The 15,197-nt window shown below is 38.4% G+C and overlaps 1 protein-coding gene across 11 annotated transcripts in view; it reads left to right on the top strand.

The window, feature by feature from the left end:
* The window catches only part of ARHGEF9 (Cdc42 guanine nucleotide exchange factor 9), a 418,109-nt gene that overhangs the window by 377,993 nt on the left and 24,919 nt on the right, over positions 1 to 15,197 (top strand). For all 11 annotated transcript variants that reach the window (XM_021080634.1, XM_021080633.1, XM_021080635.1 and 8 more), the window contains one exon: positions 9,341 to 9,584. In XM_021080634.1, coding sequence (XP_020936293.1) covers positions 9,341 to 9,584 — 244 coding nt within the window. The remainder of the gene's footprint in view (positions 1 to 9,340; positions 9,585 to 15,197) is intronic.

Here is a 15,197-nt window from a genome sequence, read left to right as displayed (position 1 = left end):
CCATGTCTTGGCTATTGTGAATAGTGCTGCAGTGCACATGAGGGTGCATGTGACTTTTTTAAGGAACGTTTTCTCCGGATATATGCCCAAGAGTGGGACTGCTGGGTCATATGGTAGTTCTATGTATAGTTTTCTAAGGTATCAACATATTGTTCTCCATCGTGGTTGTACCAGCTTACATTCCCACCAACAGTGCAGAAGGGTTCCCTTTTCTCCACACCCTCTCCAGCATTTGTTATTTGTGGACTTATCAATGATGGCCATTCTGACTAGTGTGAGGTGGTACCTCATGGTAGTTTTGATTTGCATTTCTCTAATAAGCAGTGATGTTGAGCATTGTTTCAAGTGCTTGTTGGTCATCTGTATAGCTTTCTTTGGCCCATTTTTCCATCTGGTTGTTAGCTTTTTTGCTGTTGAGTTGTGTAAATTGCTTGTATATTCTAGAGATGAAGCCTTTGTTGGTTGCATCATTTGAAAATATTTTCTCCCATTCTGTAAGTTGACTTTTTGTTTTCTTTTTGGATTCCTTTGCCATGCAAAAGATTGTCAGTTTTATTAAGTCCCATTGGTTTACTTTTGCTTTTATTTCTGTTGCTTTGGGAGACTGACCTGAAAAAATATTCATAAGGTTGATGTCAGAGAATGTTTTGCCTATGTTCTCTTCCAGCAGTTTGATGGTGTCTTGTCTTAAATGTAAGTCTTTCAGCCATTTTAAGTTTATTTTCATGGATGGTGTGAGGGTGTGTTCTAGGTTCACTGATTTGCATGCCACTGCCCAGGTTTCCCAGCAATACTTGCTGAAAAGACTATCTTTTTCCCATTTTATGTAATTTCCTCCTTTGTCAAAGATTAATTGACCATAGGTGTCTGGGTTTATTTCTGGGTTCTCTATTCTAGTCCATTGGTCTGTCTGTTTTGGTTACAGTACCACACTGTCTTGATGACTGTGGCTTTGTAAAATATTCTTAAGTCTGAGAGAGTTATGCCTCCTGCTTGGTTTTTGTTCCTCAGAATTGCTCTGACAATTCACACTGAGGTCATTTGTGGTTCCATATAAATTTTTGGATTGTTTGTTCTAGTTCTGTGAAAAATGTCATGGGTAATTTGATAGGGATTGCATTGAATCTGTAGATTGCTTTGGGTAGTACGGCCATTTGTACAATATTAATTGTTACAACCCAGGAGCATGGAATATCTTTCCAATTTCTTTATATCTTCTTTAATTTACTTTTTAATGTTTTATAGTTCTCAGCATATAAGTCTTTCACCTCCTTGGTCAGGTGTATACACAGGTATTTAATTTTTCAGGGCGGCAATTTTAAAGGGTATTGTATTTTTGTATTCCTTTTCTAATATTTAATTGTTAGTATACAGAAATGTGACTGATTTCTGAATGTTAATCTTATCCCCTGCTACTTTGCTGAATTTGTTGATAAGTTCAAGTAGTTTTTGGGTTGAGTCCTTAGGGTTTTCTATATATAGTTATCATGTCATCTGCATATAGTGACAGTTTTACCTCTTCTCTTCCTATTGGGATGCCTTTTATTTCTTTTGTCTGATTGCTGAGACTAGGACTTCCAATACTATGCTGAATAGCAGTGGTGAGAGTGGGCATCCCTGTCTTGTTCCAGATTTTAGTGGAAAGGCTTTCAGCTTTTCTCCATTTAAGATTATATTTGCTGTGGGTTTGTTGTAAATGGCTTTGATTATGTTAAGGTATGTTCCCTCTACCCACTTTGGTAAGAGTTTTTATCAGAAATGGTTGTTGTACTTTGTCAAATGCCTTTTTTGCATCTATTGAGAATATCATATGTTCTTTGACTTTTCTTTTGTTAATGTGGTGTATGACTTTTTTTGATTTGATTATGTGGAACCATTCTTGTGAACCTGGGATGAATCCCACCTGGTCGTGGTGTATGATCTTTTTTATATGTTGTTTGATTCCAATGGCTAAAATTTTGTCGAGAATTTTTGAGTCTATATTCATCAAAGATATTGGCCGATAGTTTTCTTTTTTGGTGGTATCTTTGTCTGGTTTTGGAATTAGGGTCATGGTGGCATCATAAAATGTCTTTGGGATTGTTCCTTCTACTTCAACCTTTTGAAAAAGTTTAAGGAGGATGGGTGTAATTTCCTCTTTATATGTTTGGTAGAATTCACCTATGAAGCTATCTGGTCCTGGACTTTTATTTGTATGGTGTGTTTTTATGACATATTCAATTTCGTTTCTAGTGATCAGTCTGTTCAGCTGATCTGTTTCTTTTGTTTCGGTTTTGGCAGGCTGTAAGTCTCTAGAAAGCTGTCCATTTCTTCTAGGTTGTCAAATTTGTTTGCATATAATTGTTGATAATAGTCTTTCATGTTTTTTTTGTATTTCCATAGTGTGCATTGTGACTTCTCCTTTTGCATTTCTTTTTTAATTGAGTTTTCTCCTCTCCTCTTTTTGGTGAGTCTAGCCAGAGGTTTATCAATTTTTTTTACCTTTTCAAAGAACCAGCTCTTTTTTGAATCTCTATATTATTGATTTCCTCTTTCATCTTTATGATTTCCTTCCTTCTCCCGACTTTAGTTTTGTTGTTGTTGTTGTTGTTGTTCTTTCTCTAATTCATTTAGGTGTTGGGTTAAGTTGCTGATCTGAGATTTTTGTTCTTTTTTTGAAGAGGGCCTGTATTGTTATGAACTTCCCTCTGAGCACTGCTTTTGCAGCATCCTGTAGATTCTGAGTGTTTGTGTCTTCATTATCATTTGTCTAGAGGTATTTTTTAATTTCCTTCTTGATTTCCTCCTTGACCCATTGTTTTTTTAGTAGCATGTTGTGTAGTCTCCATATAGTAGGTTATCTCTCATTTCTTATCCTGAGGTTGATTTCTAGTTTCAGCCATTGTGGTCAGAGAAGATACTTGAGATAATTTCTATGCTCCTAAATTTGTTGAGGTTAGCTTTGTGCCCAATATGTGATCAATTCTTGAGAATGTTCCATGTGTACTTGAGAAGAATGTGTATTCTGATTTTTTTGGATGTAATGTTCTGAAAATGTCAATGAAGTCTAACTTTTCTATTGTTTCCTTTAGGATCTCTGTTGCTTTATTGATTTTCTGTCTAGAGGATCTGTCCATTGATGTGAGTGGGGGGTTAAAGGCTCCTACTCTGATTATATTCCCATCAATTTCTCCTTTTATGTCTGTTACTATTTATTGTATGTATCTGGGTGCTTCTATATTAGGGACATATATATTGACAATTGCAATATCCTCTTCTTGAATGGATCCTTTAACTGTTAAATAGTGGCCTTCATTGTCTTTCTTTATGGCCTTCATTTTAAAGCCTATTTTGTCTGATATGAGGATTGCAACTCCTCCTTTTCTGTCTTGTCCATTGGCATGAGATATCTTTTCCCATCCTCTCACTTTCAATCTTTATGTGTCCTTTGCCCTAAGGTGAGTTTCTTGTGGGTAGCAGATTTAATGTTTTTGCTTTTATGTCCAATCTGCCACTCTTTGTCTTTTGTTTGGAGCATTCAGTCCATTGACAGATGATATTTCTTATTGATAGATATGTATTTATTGCCATTTTCAACCTTGTTTTCTAGTTGATTCTATGTTTCTCTTTTCTTCTTTTCTTTTTTTGGTTGGATGGTTTCCATTTATTTCATGCTTGAGTACTTTTCATTTTTTGTGTATGTAGTGTTTGGTTTTGATTTATGGTCGCCCTGTTTTTTAAGTATGTTAACCCCTTCCTATATCTGCTTGCTTCAGCCTGATAATCATATAGGTTCAAACACATCATTAAAATAAAAAATAGAATAAAATTTAAAAAGAATAAATTTTTTCTTACTTCCCCTGCCCACATTGTATGATTTTTATGTCCTTTTTTTAACATATTCATGTTTAGATCTGTATGCTTTCTTATTTAATTGACTGCTTTCCAATTGTGGTTTCCTCTGTCGTAGTTCTTCCTTTTTTTTTTAATTTAGAGAAGCCCTTTCAGTATTTCTTTTAGAATGGGTTTAGTATTGCTGTACTCTTTTAACTTTCATTTGCCTGAGAAATTCTTTATTTCCCCTTCTATTGTAAATGGTATTCTTGCTGGATAGAGTATTCTAGATTCCAGATTTTTTCCTTTCAGTTCTTTAAATATATCTTGCCACCTCCTCCTGGCCTGTAGTGTTTCTGTAGAAAAATCAGCTGATAGCCTTGTTGGGGTTCCCTTATAATTAACACTTTGCTTTTCTCTTGTTCACTTTAGAATCCTCTCTTTATATTTAAATTTTGCCATTTTTATTATAATATATCTTGGTGTGGGCCTGTTTGGGTTCAACTTGTTTGGGGCCCTCTGTGTTTCCTGTATCTTGATGGCAGTTTCTTTTAGATTTGGGCAGTTGCCAGCCATAATTTCTTCAAATATATATTCAATCCCCTTTTCTTTTTCTTCTTCTTCTGGAATTCCTATTATGCGTTGATTGGCTCATTTTATATTATCCCATAGGTCTCTTATATTGCTTTCATGTTTTTCCATTTGGTTTTCTGTCTGCTGTCCTGTTTGGGTGACTTCCATTTTTCTATCTTCTGTGTCACTAATTCATTCCTCTGCATTATTCATTCTGCTCTTTATTGCCTTTAGCTCTGTTTGTAGCTCTGCAAATGAATTTTCTAGTTTTTTGTGGCTCCTCCTTATATTTTCTAGTTCCTTTCTGATTGAATCTGCATTACTGTTCATATCCTCTCTTAATTCCTTCTGTATTTTCACTATCTCCCTTTTGAACTCAGTGTCTGTCAGACTGCAGAGGTCTGTTTCATTGTTGACTGCTTTAGGTGAATTCTCCTGTTGCTTTAACTGGGAATCATTTTGAGCTTCTTCATCTTGCTTGTGTTTTTATTTTTCTGTGAATTTGGGAAGCCAAACTGTAGTCTTCTCAGTATTTCTATGCAAAAATACCCCTTTGTATTTTTTATGGGGGGAGTTACTATTTACATTTGGTGTTGAAGTTTGAATCTTTGCTGTTTCTTTCTTTAGTGTGAGCAGCCTGTTATCCCCAGGATGCTCAGTGTGTTTTCAGGGAGAAGGAGGCAATGGGTAGGTCCAGCAGTCAGTGCCTGGTCATTGGGCTCTCAACAGAAGCAAAGACCTGTAGGAATGTGGCACAGGTTACTCCTGTTTGCAGGGCCCTGAGAAGTGGTAATGAGCTCTAGAAGGATCTGCAAGGTGGACAGAGAATTTGGCAGTAGCAGCAGCAGTGTGCATGAGTTCCTGGTCATGGGGGTGAGAGCAACCACAGCTTGTGTTCGATTGCAATGCCCTCCTCTGAGGTGACTGGAACTGCAGGTGGTCCCTATTCAGGGACTCCTAGTGGGAGTGGGCCATGACTGTCTCTAGCATCAGTGATAAATGCAGTGGTTTGCCTCTACCACCTATAGACCATGCATGTAGTGATCCATATTACTTAGCCCACATAGGAGGTGCTGCACAGGCTATTCCTAGTTGCAGGGTCCTGGGAAGTGACAGAGATCTGACATATTGGTACTGCCCTGAACATTCAGCAGTGGCAGCAGCAGGACTGGTGTATTCCCAAGGGTGGGAGAGCACCAATAGTTGATTCGGTCACAATGCCTTCCTCTGTGATGGCCTTGCATTGATTCAGGTTGCAAATGGTGCCTGTTCACTGACCCCTAGTGATATCGGGCCACTGTCACCTCTGGAGCCAGAGATAACTGTGGTGGTTTGCCCCCGCCACTTGTAAATCATGCAAGAATCACTTGGTGCTGCTTAGCCCCCACAGCATCTATTGCACAAGGCACTCTTAGTTGCAGGTTTCTGGGATGGGACAGTGATCAAGCATCTGGGCCCTGTCCAGAATGTTTGGCAATGGCAGCTGCAGTGCATGTGCATCTGGGGGAGTGAGAGCAACATCACATGGTGCTCCATCATAGTATCCTTCTCTGTGATGCCCTCTGATGTGGTTGGGGCTGCAAGTGATTTTTGTTCAGATGTCCCCATCTACAGTGGGCCATGCCCACCTCTGGAGTCAGGGATAACTGCCGTTGTTTGCTCCCGCCACCAGCAGGTCCAATCTGCCATGGGCTAGCAAGCGGCTTCCCACTGTTGGAGATACCAGGTCCACGGCAGGCTAGCAAGTGGCCTCTGGTCACGGGGGGCTGCACCTGAGATGCCCAGTCCAGGGCATGCTGGTGAGTGGCTTCTTACAGACAGGGAGGCCCAATCCGTGGCGGGCCAGCAAGCGGCTTCCCGTGGCCCAGGAGGCCCGGTCCATGGTATATAGGAAGTGGCTTCTGGCCACTGGGAGGCGGGGTGGGGGGTGCTGAGCTGGGGATGCTCTGCCCCCTGTGAGCTGGCAGGCACACACATGCTGGGGCCCAAGGAGTTTCCTATGGGAGCCTGCCCTTCCTCCTCTCCCCTTCCCACTAATGGCACCTTCCCTCTCCTGCAGGTCCAGATCTTCTCCCAGGTTCCCTCTGCCATGGCTTTCCACTCCCCAGCCCTTAGCATACCACTCCCCCTGCCCATGGTGCACTGCTCCCTAGCCCCTGGAGCATTATGTCTCCATACTGCCAACCCCAGCCAGTTCCCAGGGACTGACATCCAGAGCCTAAGTCTCAGCGCCTAGCCCCCACCTGAGCATCTCAGGCCCTGGTGTCTGTGCCAGTGGTTCAGATGATCTGTGTATCTCTCACTCTGCTTTTCCATTCTCAGACCTGCTATTGGGCTTTTCTTGGCATCTTGGAAGTCCCTCTGACTCAGCTGACCTTTCTGTTGGTTAGGTGGCTTCCAGGGTGTGGGTTCCCTTTCTCCTTCACAGCTCCCTCTCGGGAATGCTAGTCCCATCCTGATTCCTTTTCTCTCTCTCTCTTTTTTTATTTTGTTCTACCCATTTATTTCAAGAGTTTTTTGCCCTTTTTGGAGGTTTAATTGCTTCTTCCAGCATTCAGTTGATGTGTGCAAGTCGTTTTACATTTAGACGCGTTTTTTTGATGTGTTTGTGGGAGAGGGTGAGCATGTCCTCTTACTCTTCCGCCATCTTGCCTTCCTCAAGGTCCCATTTTTTATGGATATGTTTCAAATTGTTCCTGGGAATTATGGAAGTCAGTGCACGGGAGTCATCCTATCCTTTTGGCCAGGACTGAGCTTTCCTACTCAGAGCATGGTAAACAGAATCCAGGCTCTGAAATAAGCTTGGCACTACCTATCCCACTCTATACAGCTGATGTATTCCTTTCCAGTAAACCTGATGCCAGGAGCACCCAACAGATCAGAATCCATCTGTGCTCACAAGACTATTTATGTGCATAATCATCATGGGAGGAAAAAAGAATACTGAGATGGTTATTTTTTGCAAAGCAATTCATCAACACCTCTATTTCTCATTCTGGGGCTTTGAGATTGACAGAGCTATGCTGGGAAATATTTAAAGACAGCCTTCTCCAGTCTACCCAAAAGCCCAGTTTACCATGCAGTGTGAAGGGTTAGGATTAGGAATGTGTGGCCAAATGCATATCCTTTGCAAATAGCCTGCAGCTGTGAACAGTGCAGAATGTCAGGCAACTCAATAAAATGGGAATAGTTTATGCAAACCATATAGTGTTAATAAAAAATTAGTGAACAATTCTAACTCTTTTAGATTGTCTAGAAGGCCAAATATAAGTAAGGAGGAGGGAGAGTAGGCCGTAAAGGGCCCCTGCTACTAGTAGAAGACATCTATCATGACAAAGCTCAATGGGACCCTCCTTGGCCAGACTCAGCCACACCACATGCAGCAGTAGATGTGCTCTCAGGAGAAGCTGAAGGCAGTGCTGGAAGGAGGAGGGGCTTAAAGACCACTATGAAATAATTACTTATCAGACCTGACATTCTACAGACCCACAGATCATTTCATCCACCCTTCTGTTTTTCTTTTTTTAGCTAATGAAATACTTGATAATCAAAAAGTATAAATATAATGAGTACCCTTGTACTTATTATGCAACTGAAGAAATAATTCATTACAGTCTTCCTCCTCTCCCTCTCTTCTTCCCTTACTTTTCCTTCCTTCTTCACCTGTCCCTGTTCACTTCTTCTCCTCTCTGTACTCCCTTAAATTTGACATGTATCATTGTTGTATATTTTTACATAATTTTCATACATATATATGTATCATTCCCTAAATATTATGTGGTATTGTTTTGTTTTTTTTTTTTTTTTTTTTTTTTTTTTTTTTTTTTTTTTTTGCTTTTTAGAGTTGCACCCATGGCATATGGAAGTTCCCAGGCTAGGGGTTGAATCATAGCTACGTCTGCTGGCCTAAGCCACAGCAACACAGGATCCTAACTGTGTCTCTGACCTACACCACAGCTCACAACAATGCTGGGTCCTTAACCTACTGAGCAAGGCCAGGGGTTGAACACACGTCCTCATGGATCCTAGTCAGGTTCCTCTGATCCATGGCAGGAACTCCTGTTTTGTATGTTTTTAAACTTTATATCAGTGTAATAGATATATAGAGGAGATAAAACTGTGTAGAACAGAAACCAGGGGAATGATGAGCATGTAATTTAATATGGAGGTTGCTTGGGCATCATAGCTTTTGGAATGGGTAGCAAGTTCACAAAAACTTAATGCATCATGAAAAGTAAGTAAATACAGAAAGAAATAAGAGCACTGTGCATTGACCAGTTATGAGTATCTCATGGACTGAGAAGTGGGATTAATCCAGTTCTGTGTACCAAGGAACAAAACAATAGTCATAATAGATAGATATACTATTTGTATTCAACTATAACTTTTATTTTTCTCACACAGTAAGATTTGTGAGACTCATCCATGTCAGTATATGAAGCTCTTTATTTATTATCTACATACTAAACTAGGCCCTCTCCCAAAATCCCAAATGCACTTGTGTTCAATCCTCCCTAGGCAATCCTTCTTGGCTAGCAGCCTGTGGCCACTTAGACACTCTTACCACTCTTCCCCCCTCTGATATGCAGGTCTCACTGGCCTGCTTGGATTCCTGAGTATACTTCAGGCATCTAGCCAGTTCTTTTCATACTTCTGGAAGCCTTGCAAATTTTTTGGAAGAGGAAAAGCCCTTGCTAGCAATGTTTGTGCAGCTTCCTGCTTTCTACTTCCCGTCAGCAATCTTGCAAACATATGCATGGATTGAGACAAAGGCTATAGATATAGGCTAGAGGCATTCTCTAAGAGCATCTAATCAAATTTAGACCAAACCACCCCTCATTGATATTCCAAAACAATGGCAATGTTAACATCCTGCTGTACACATGTATCAACTCTCCTGGAACTCATTTTCCATATACCTCTAACAAAAAGCCTTCTCTTTCTTCCTACCTAGGACTTGATCCGGAGAGACATCCTCTACTACAAAGGCCGCATTGACATGGATAAATATGAGGTAGTTGACATTGAAGATGGCAGAGATGATGACTTTAACGTTAGTATGAAGAATGCCTTTAAGCTTCACAACAAGGAGACTGAGGAGATACATCTATTCTTTGCCAAGAAGTTGGAGGAGAAGATACGCTGGCTCAGGGCATTCAGAGAAGAGAGGAAAATGGTACAGGAAGATGAAAAAATCGGTAGGTGTTCTAAAAGGAGAAAGAAGAATATGGCTATGAAGAACATAGATTTAAATTAATTTTCATTTTTCTAGAGGCAGAGAGAAGATTTTTGTTGCAAAGTGACTTAATCCACTTTGGTGGGTCCCTGTTATTAGATTCTTTTTGGTAGATATCAATAGCTTCTATTAGTCAGGGTTAAGTGACATAGGTTGGTCTCCCCTACATTCTCATGACTAGATAATATTATTACACTGAAAGCAAACATCAGGCTCAATTCTCCCAAGCATATAAAAATTTATTAGCAAACAAACACAAAAGCAGTCATACAGCCTGTCCTGTAATCTCAGTGAAGTCTCAACTCTGTCCTTAGATATATCACAGCATCTTCTGTTAAAAGTTTAGGTTAGTCAAGGCAGATTTGGTAATACTATAGTAAGCAGGTTTGGTAATATATAGGGTTCAGCTAACTTCCTACTCAGAGTCTGATGACAAAAATCCTCTGATGAGAGCAAAATATGGTACCCGTTTTCAGTCTTAAAATTCAGGCTTCCTTGGAGTTCCCACTGTGGTACAGTGGGTTAAGTATCCAGCATTGTCTCTATAGCAGCCTGGGTTTCTGCTGAGGCATAGATTTGATCCCTGGCCTGGTGCAGTTGGGTTAAGGATCTGGCATTGCCACAGAAGTGTCATAGCTCACAACTTTGGCCCTGGATTACATCTCTGGCCCAGGAACTTCCATATCCTAGTGTGTGGCCCAAAAAACAAAAAAATTCAGGCTTCCTTCTGAAGTGTATATGGAGGCTATAGGGCTCACTGAATTCTTATACACAGTTCTTGTGACTACTAAAGTGCCTACAAGTAAGACATGTGTGGCCAGGGCTCATTTTGCATAGCATTCTTTTTGTCAATGAGAATTCACTTTTAACATGTGTTAGGCTAATTAGGCCTCTTGTGTTAAGGTAAATGAAATGCTAGTAGTTATGGGCTCTGGACCAAAGACTTCTAACTGTTTAATATGTTAACAGATCACCATTTGAGTGTGTATTCCTGATTATGGCACTTTAGATGTTAACTAAATACCCTTATGGTATAGATTAAAATTCATGTACATGTAAATATTATGTCCTCTATAGAAAAGTATTTTAAAGTAAATTATAGAATATATAACAGGATCTAAAACTATGACCACTTGCATGATTTAGAATCACACTAAACTATACTCTTTGGCTTGAAATAAGTTGTTTCCCTTTTCCAGAGGGTGTATAGCTGATAGAGACATTTTTCATGCTGCTTCCCAGCTGTGGGATATTGGCTTAGCTTTGTGGTTTACAAAGTATTATTTGGTCTCTTGCTCTAGGTCCTGCCTTCCTGGCATAAAAAATACCAAACACCCAGGCTTTGAAATTCCCTGAAAAGGCACAAGAGTTTCTTTTTGCCTCACTTCTAAGAGAGGATAATTGTACCTTAAAACACCTGTATGTTCGAATTGGTAGAAACTGCCTCTAGAAAAATGGCCCTGCCATTGGAAGTCCTGGTGCAAATGAATTCTCCTGTCAGAAGTACTAGGAAAAAAAAAAGGAGTTCTCTTCATGGCTCAGCTGTTAATGAACCCAGCTAGGATCCATGAGGTTGCAGGTTCAATCCCTGGCCTTGCTCAGTGGGTTAAGGATCTGGCATTACTGTGAGCTGTGGTGTAGGTCACAGACATGGCTCAGATCCCGTGTTGCTGTGGCTGTAGCATAGGCCAGCAGCTGCAGCTCCAATTTGACGCCTAGCCTGGGAACCTCCATATGCCGGGGTGCAGCCCTAAAAAGCAAAAAAAAAAAAAAAAAAAAAAAAAAAAAAAGAAGTATTGTGGATTGAAATGGTCCAGAGACAAAGAAGGATAATCAACAAGACACTGCTTAATCTAATCCTAATCTTCTCCAATTTGGGGTAGCGTGGATCTTAATAACTCACTTTAAGTCCCACTGTAGTCATTTTGCTTTTAACATATGACACTTCATTGGATATGGTGTGGAATTTTATAGAAATGCTACCGGCTGCTTATTCCATTGACAGGTAGTAGCAATTTCTGACACTGCCCAGGTTGTTAACGCTATTAGAAGAATTATCTTAGTGTGCTTTTTGCAAACCCTAGCTTAACTAGATGATTTACACCATTCCTTCTGGTTCCAACATGATGTCTCCCACACAATGCCCTAATAATCTCCTTCTAACAGAAAAGCTTCCATAAATCACTTTCTGAGAGTGTTATGCTCATCCTTTTTAAAATATTATTATTCATCTGATTATAACAGTAAATCATTTTCATTGTAAGCAGTTTGAGGGAAAGAAAGCAAAAAAATACAAGGAAAAAAGCTAAAAGCTGCACATGAACATACAACCCAGAGATAACTTCTGTAACCATTTTGATATATTTCCTTCCCATCTTTTTTTCTATATGTCTAAATGAAAAAAAAAAGAAAAATAGGAGGCTGAGTCTCCCCCAACTTCTGCCACTTCATTATGGAGAGATTTAATTTTATATCCTTATTTTTCACTTAAAATTATATCATTAGCCTTTCTCTAAATCATGTACTATTTTTAATCATTATTTTTATGATTGTCATATGGATTTACCATAATTATTTGTTACTTTTTGCTTTTTAATTATAAAGTAAATACGTGGTCATAATAACTATTTAAACACATACAGAAATGTAATAAAGTTTAGAATTATTTTCTCTTCTCTGTTTCTCCTATTCTGTGTGAAATTATTAGTATTAATTTGGCGTGCCTCTTTCTATACTAATCTTATGACTATATTACACAGAAGACTTTATTTTTATTTAGAAAAAATATACTATACATATTACTCTGTAACTTGCTTTTTTATTTTTTTAATTAAAAAAATTTATTGTTATTTCCCCAATACAATTTTTTTTCTACTGTACAACATGGGGACCAAGTTACACATACACATATACATTCTTTTTCTCACATTATCGTGCTCCATTGTAAGTGACTAGACAGAGTTCCCAGTGCTACACAGCAGGATCTCATTGCTAATCCATCCCAAAGGCAATAGTTTGCATCTATTAACCCCGAGCTTCCAATCCATCCTACTCCCTCCTCCTCCCCCTTGGTAACCACAAGCATATTCTCCAAGTCCATGATTTTCTTTTCTGTGGAAAGGTTCATTTGTACCATATATTAGATTCCAGATATAAGTGATATCATATGGTATTTGTCTTTCTCTTTCTGACTTATTTCACTCAGCATGAGAGTCTCTAGTTCCATCCATATTGCTACAAATGGCATTATTTTGTTCTTTTTTATGGCTGAATAGTATTCCATTATGTATATATATCACATCTTACTAATCCAATCCTCTGTCAATGGATGTTTGGGTTGTTTTAAAAAGTAATTTATCATAACTAACTCTCCAGGTGAAGAATAAAGAATCTAACTCTAACTCCTTGTATCAGTCAGGATTCAACAAGAGAAGCATAACAAATAGGAGATGCAGTATTATTAAGAGAATTATTATAAGGAATTGCCTTATGTGATCGTGAAGCCTGGCTAAGCAACTCCAAAATGCATAGGGAAGGCAGTTAGGAATCAAAGGTCAGAGGCAGGTGTGAACTCATGGGCCTATGCCAAAGCTGCCATCTATAGAACTTATAGGGCTAAAACTGTGAGGCAAAATTTCTTCTCTTGGAGGAAACCTCACGCTTGCTTTTGTTTAAGTGATGGAAACACTTACCATGAGCTCTATGCTCTTAACAAATTTTTGAGTGCACAAAGTAGTGATATTAGATATAAGCTCATTGTTGTACAACATATCTATAGAATTTATTCATATCTTGTATAAATAGAACTTTATAGCTATGAAGTAGCACCTCCCCATTTTCCCATTCCTACGGCCCAGAATCACCATTATACTCTCTATGAGTTAGACTAGTTTAGATACCTCATATCCACACAAACGCAGGATTTGTCCTTCTGTGACTTCATTATTTTAATTAGCAAATGTCCTCCAGATTCATCCATGTTGTCACTATGGCAGAATTCCCTTATTTTTTATGACTGAATAATACTCCATTGTGTGTGTGTATGCATACACATACACAGATACATATATACCATATTTTCTTTATCACATTATCCATCCTCCAACATTTAGATTGTTTCTATATCTTGGCTATGGGAAATAGTGCTCCAGTGAATATGAGAGTACAGATATCTCTTCAAGATCCTGATTTCAATTATTTTGGATATATATCCAGGAATGGCATTGCTGGATCATATGGTAGTTTTATTTTTAATTTTATGAGGAACCTCCATACAGTTTTCCATAGTGACTAAATAATTTTAATTCCCAACAGTGTACAGTAGTTCCAGTTTCTCCACATCCTTGCCAATACTTATTATCTTTTGTTTCTTTGACAATGGCTATCCAAACAGGAGTGAGGTGATAGTTTATTATGGTTTAAATTTGCATTTCCTTGATGATTCGTGATATTGAACATCCTTTTATATGACTTATGTGACTTCTTTGCTGACATAGTCCTTTGCCATTCTTTTAAATCAAGTTACTTATTTTTTTTTTAATTTTGAAGATAGGAGTTTCTTATATATATTGGAAATTAACCCCTTATCAGATATATGATTTGCAAAATTTTCTTCCATCCCATAGAATGAATTTTTATTTTGTTATTTCTTTTCTTTGCTGTGCAGAAGCATTTTAGTTTGATATAGTCTCATTTGTCTGCTTTTTTTGTAGCCTATGCTTTTCATATCATAATCAAGAAAAAAACATATTACAAAGTTAAAAGTAATTAAAATAGTATGGTGTTATTATAAAGATAGACATATAGACAAATGGAATAGAATTAGATAGGGAGCTCAGAAATAAACCTACACATACATAGTCAATGTATCTTCAACAAGGGTGCCAAGGATATACAGTTGGGAAATGATAATTTCTTCAATTAATGATGTTGTGAAACTTGGATATCCACATGCAAAAGAATGAAATTGAACTTCAACCTTATACCATACATGGAAATAAGCTCAGAGTGGACTGAAGATGTAAACGTATGACTCAAGACTGTAAAACTCCTAAAAGAAAATACAAGGGAAACACTTTTTTTTGGTCACTTCCATACCACATGGAAGTTCCTGGGCCAGGGATCAAATCTGTGCCACAGCAGTGACCCAAGCCACAACAGTGACCCTTCAAGATCCTTTACCCACTGAACCACCAGGGACCTCTGGAAAGATACTTCTTAACATTGGTCTTAGCAGTGGTTTCTGGATATGACACCAAAGGCATAAATAGCAAAGTAAAAACAGAGAAGTGGGACTACATCAAACCAAAAAGATTCTACACAGCAAAGGAAAAAAAAAACCCAGAACAGCAATCTATTAAATGGGAGAAAATATTTGTAAACCATATATCTAATAATGGATTAATTTCCAAAATATCCTACAACCCAATCATCCAAAATCCAAATAACTCAATTAAACAATTGACAAAGGACTTACAGACATCTTGGTTATTTCATTAATTACTTTCTGCCGTTTGATATTTTTCTCCTCATGAAAATTTTCTTAAATCTATATACATTTTCTTTTTCCTAATTT

The sequence above is a fragment of the Sus scrofa genome, chromosome X, assembly GCF_000003025.6.
Source record: "Sus scrofa isolate TJ Tabasco breed Duroc chromosome X, Sscrofa11.1, whole genome shotgun sequence".
NCBI lineage: Eukaryota > Metazoa > Chordata > Mammalia > Artiodactyla > Suidae > Sus > Sus scrofa.
Note: the sequence above shows the minus strand (reverse complement) of the source record. Positions and strands in the feature narration are given on the sequence as shown.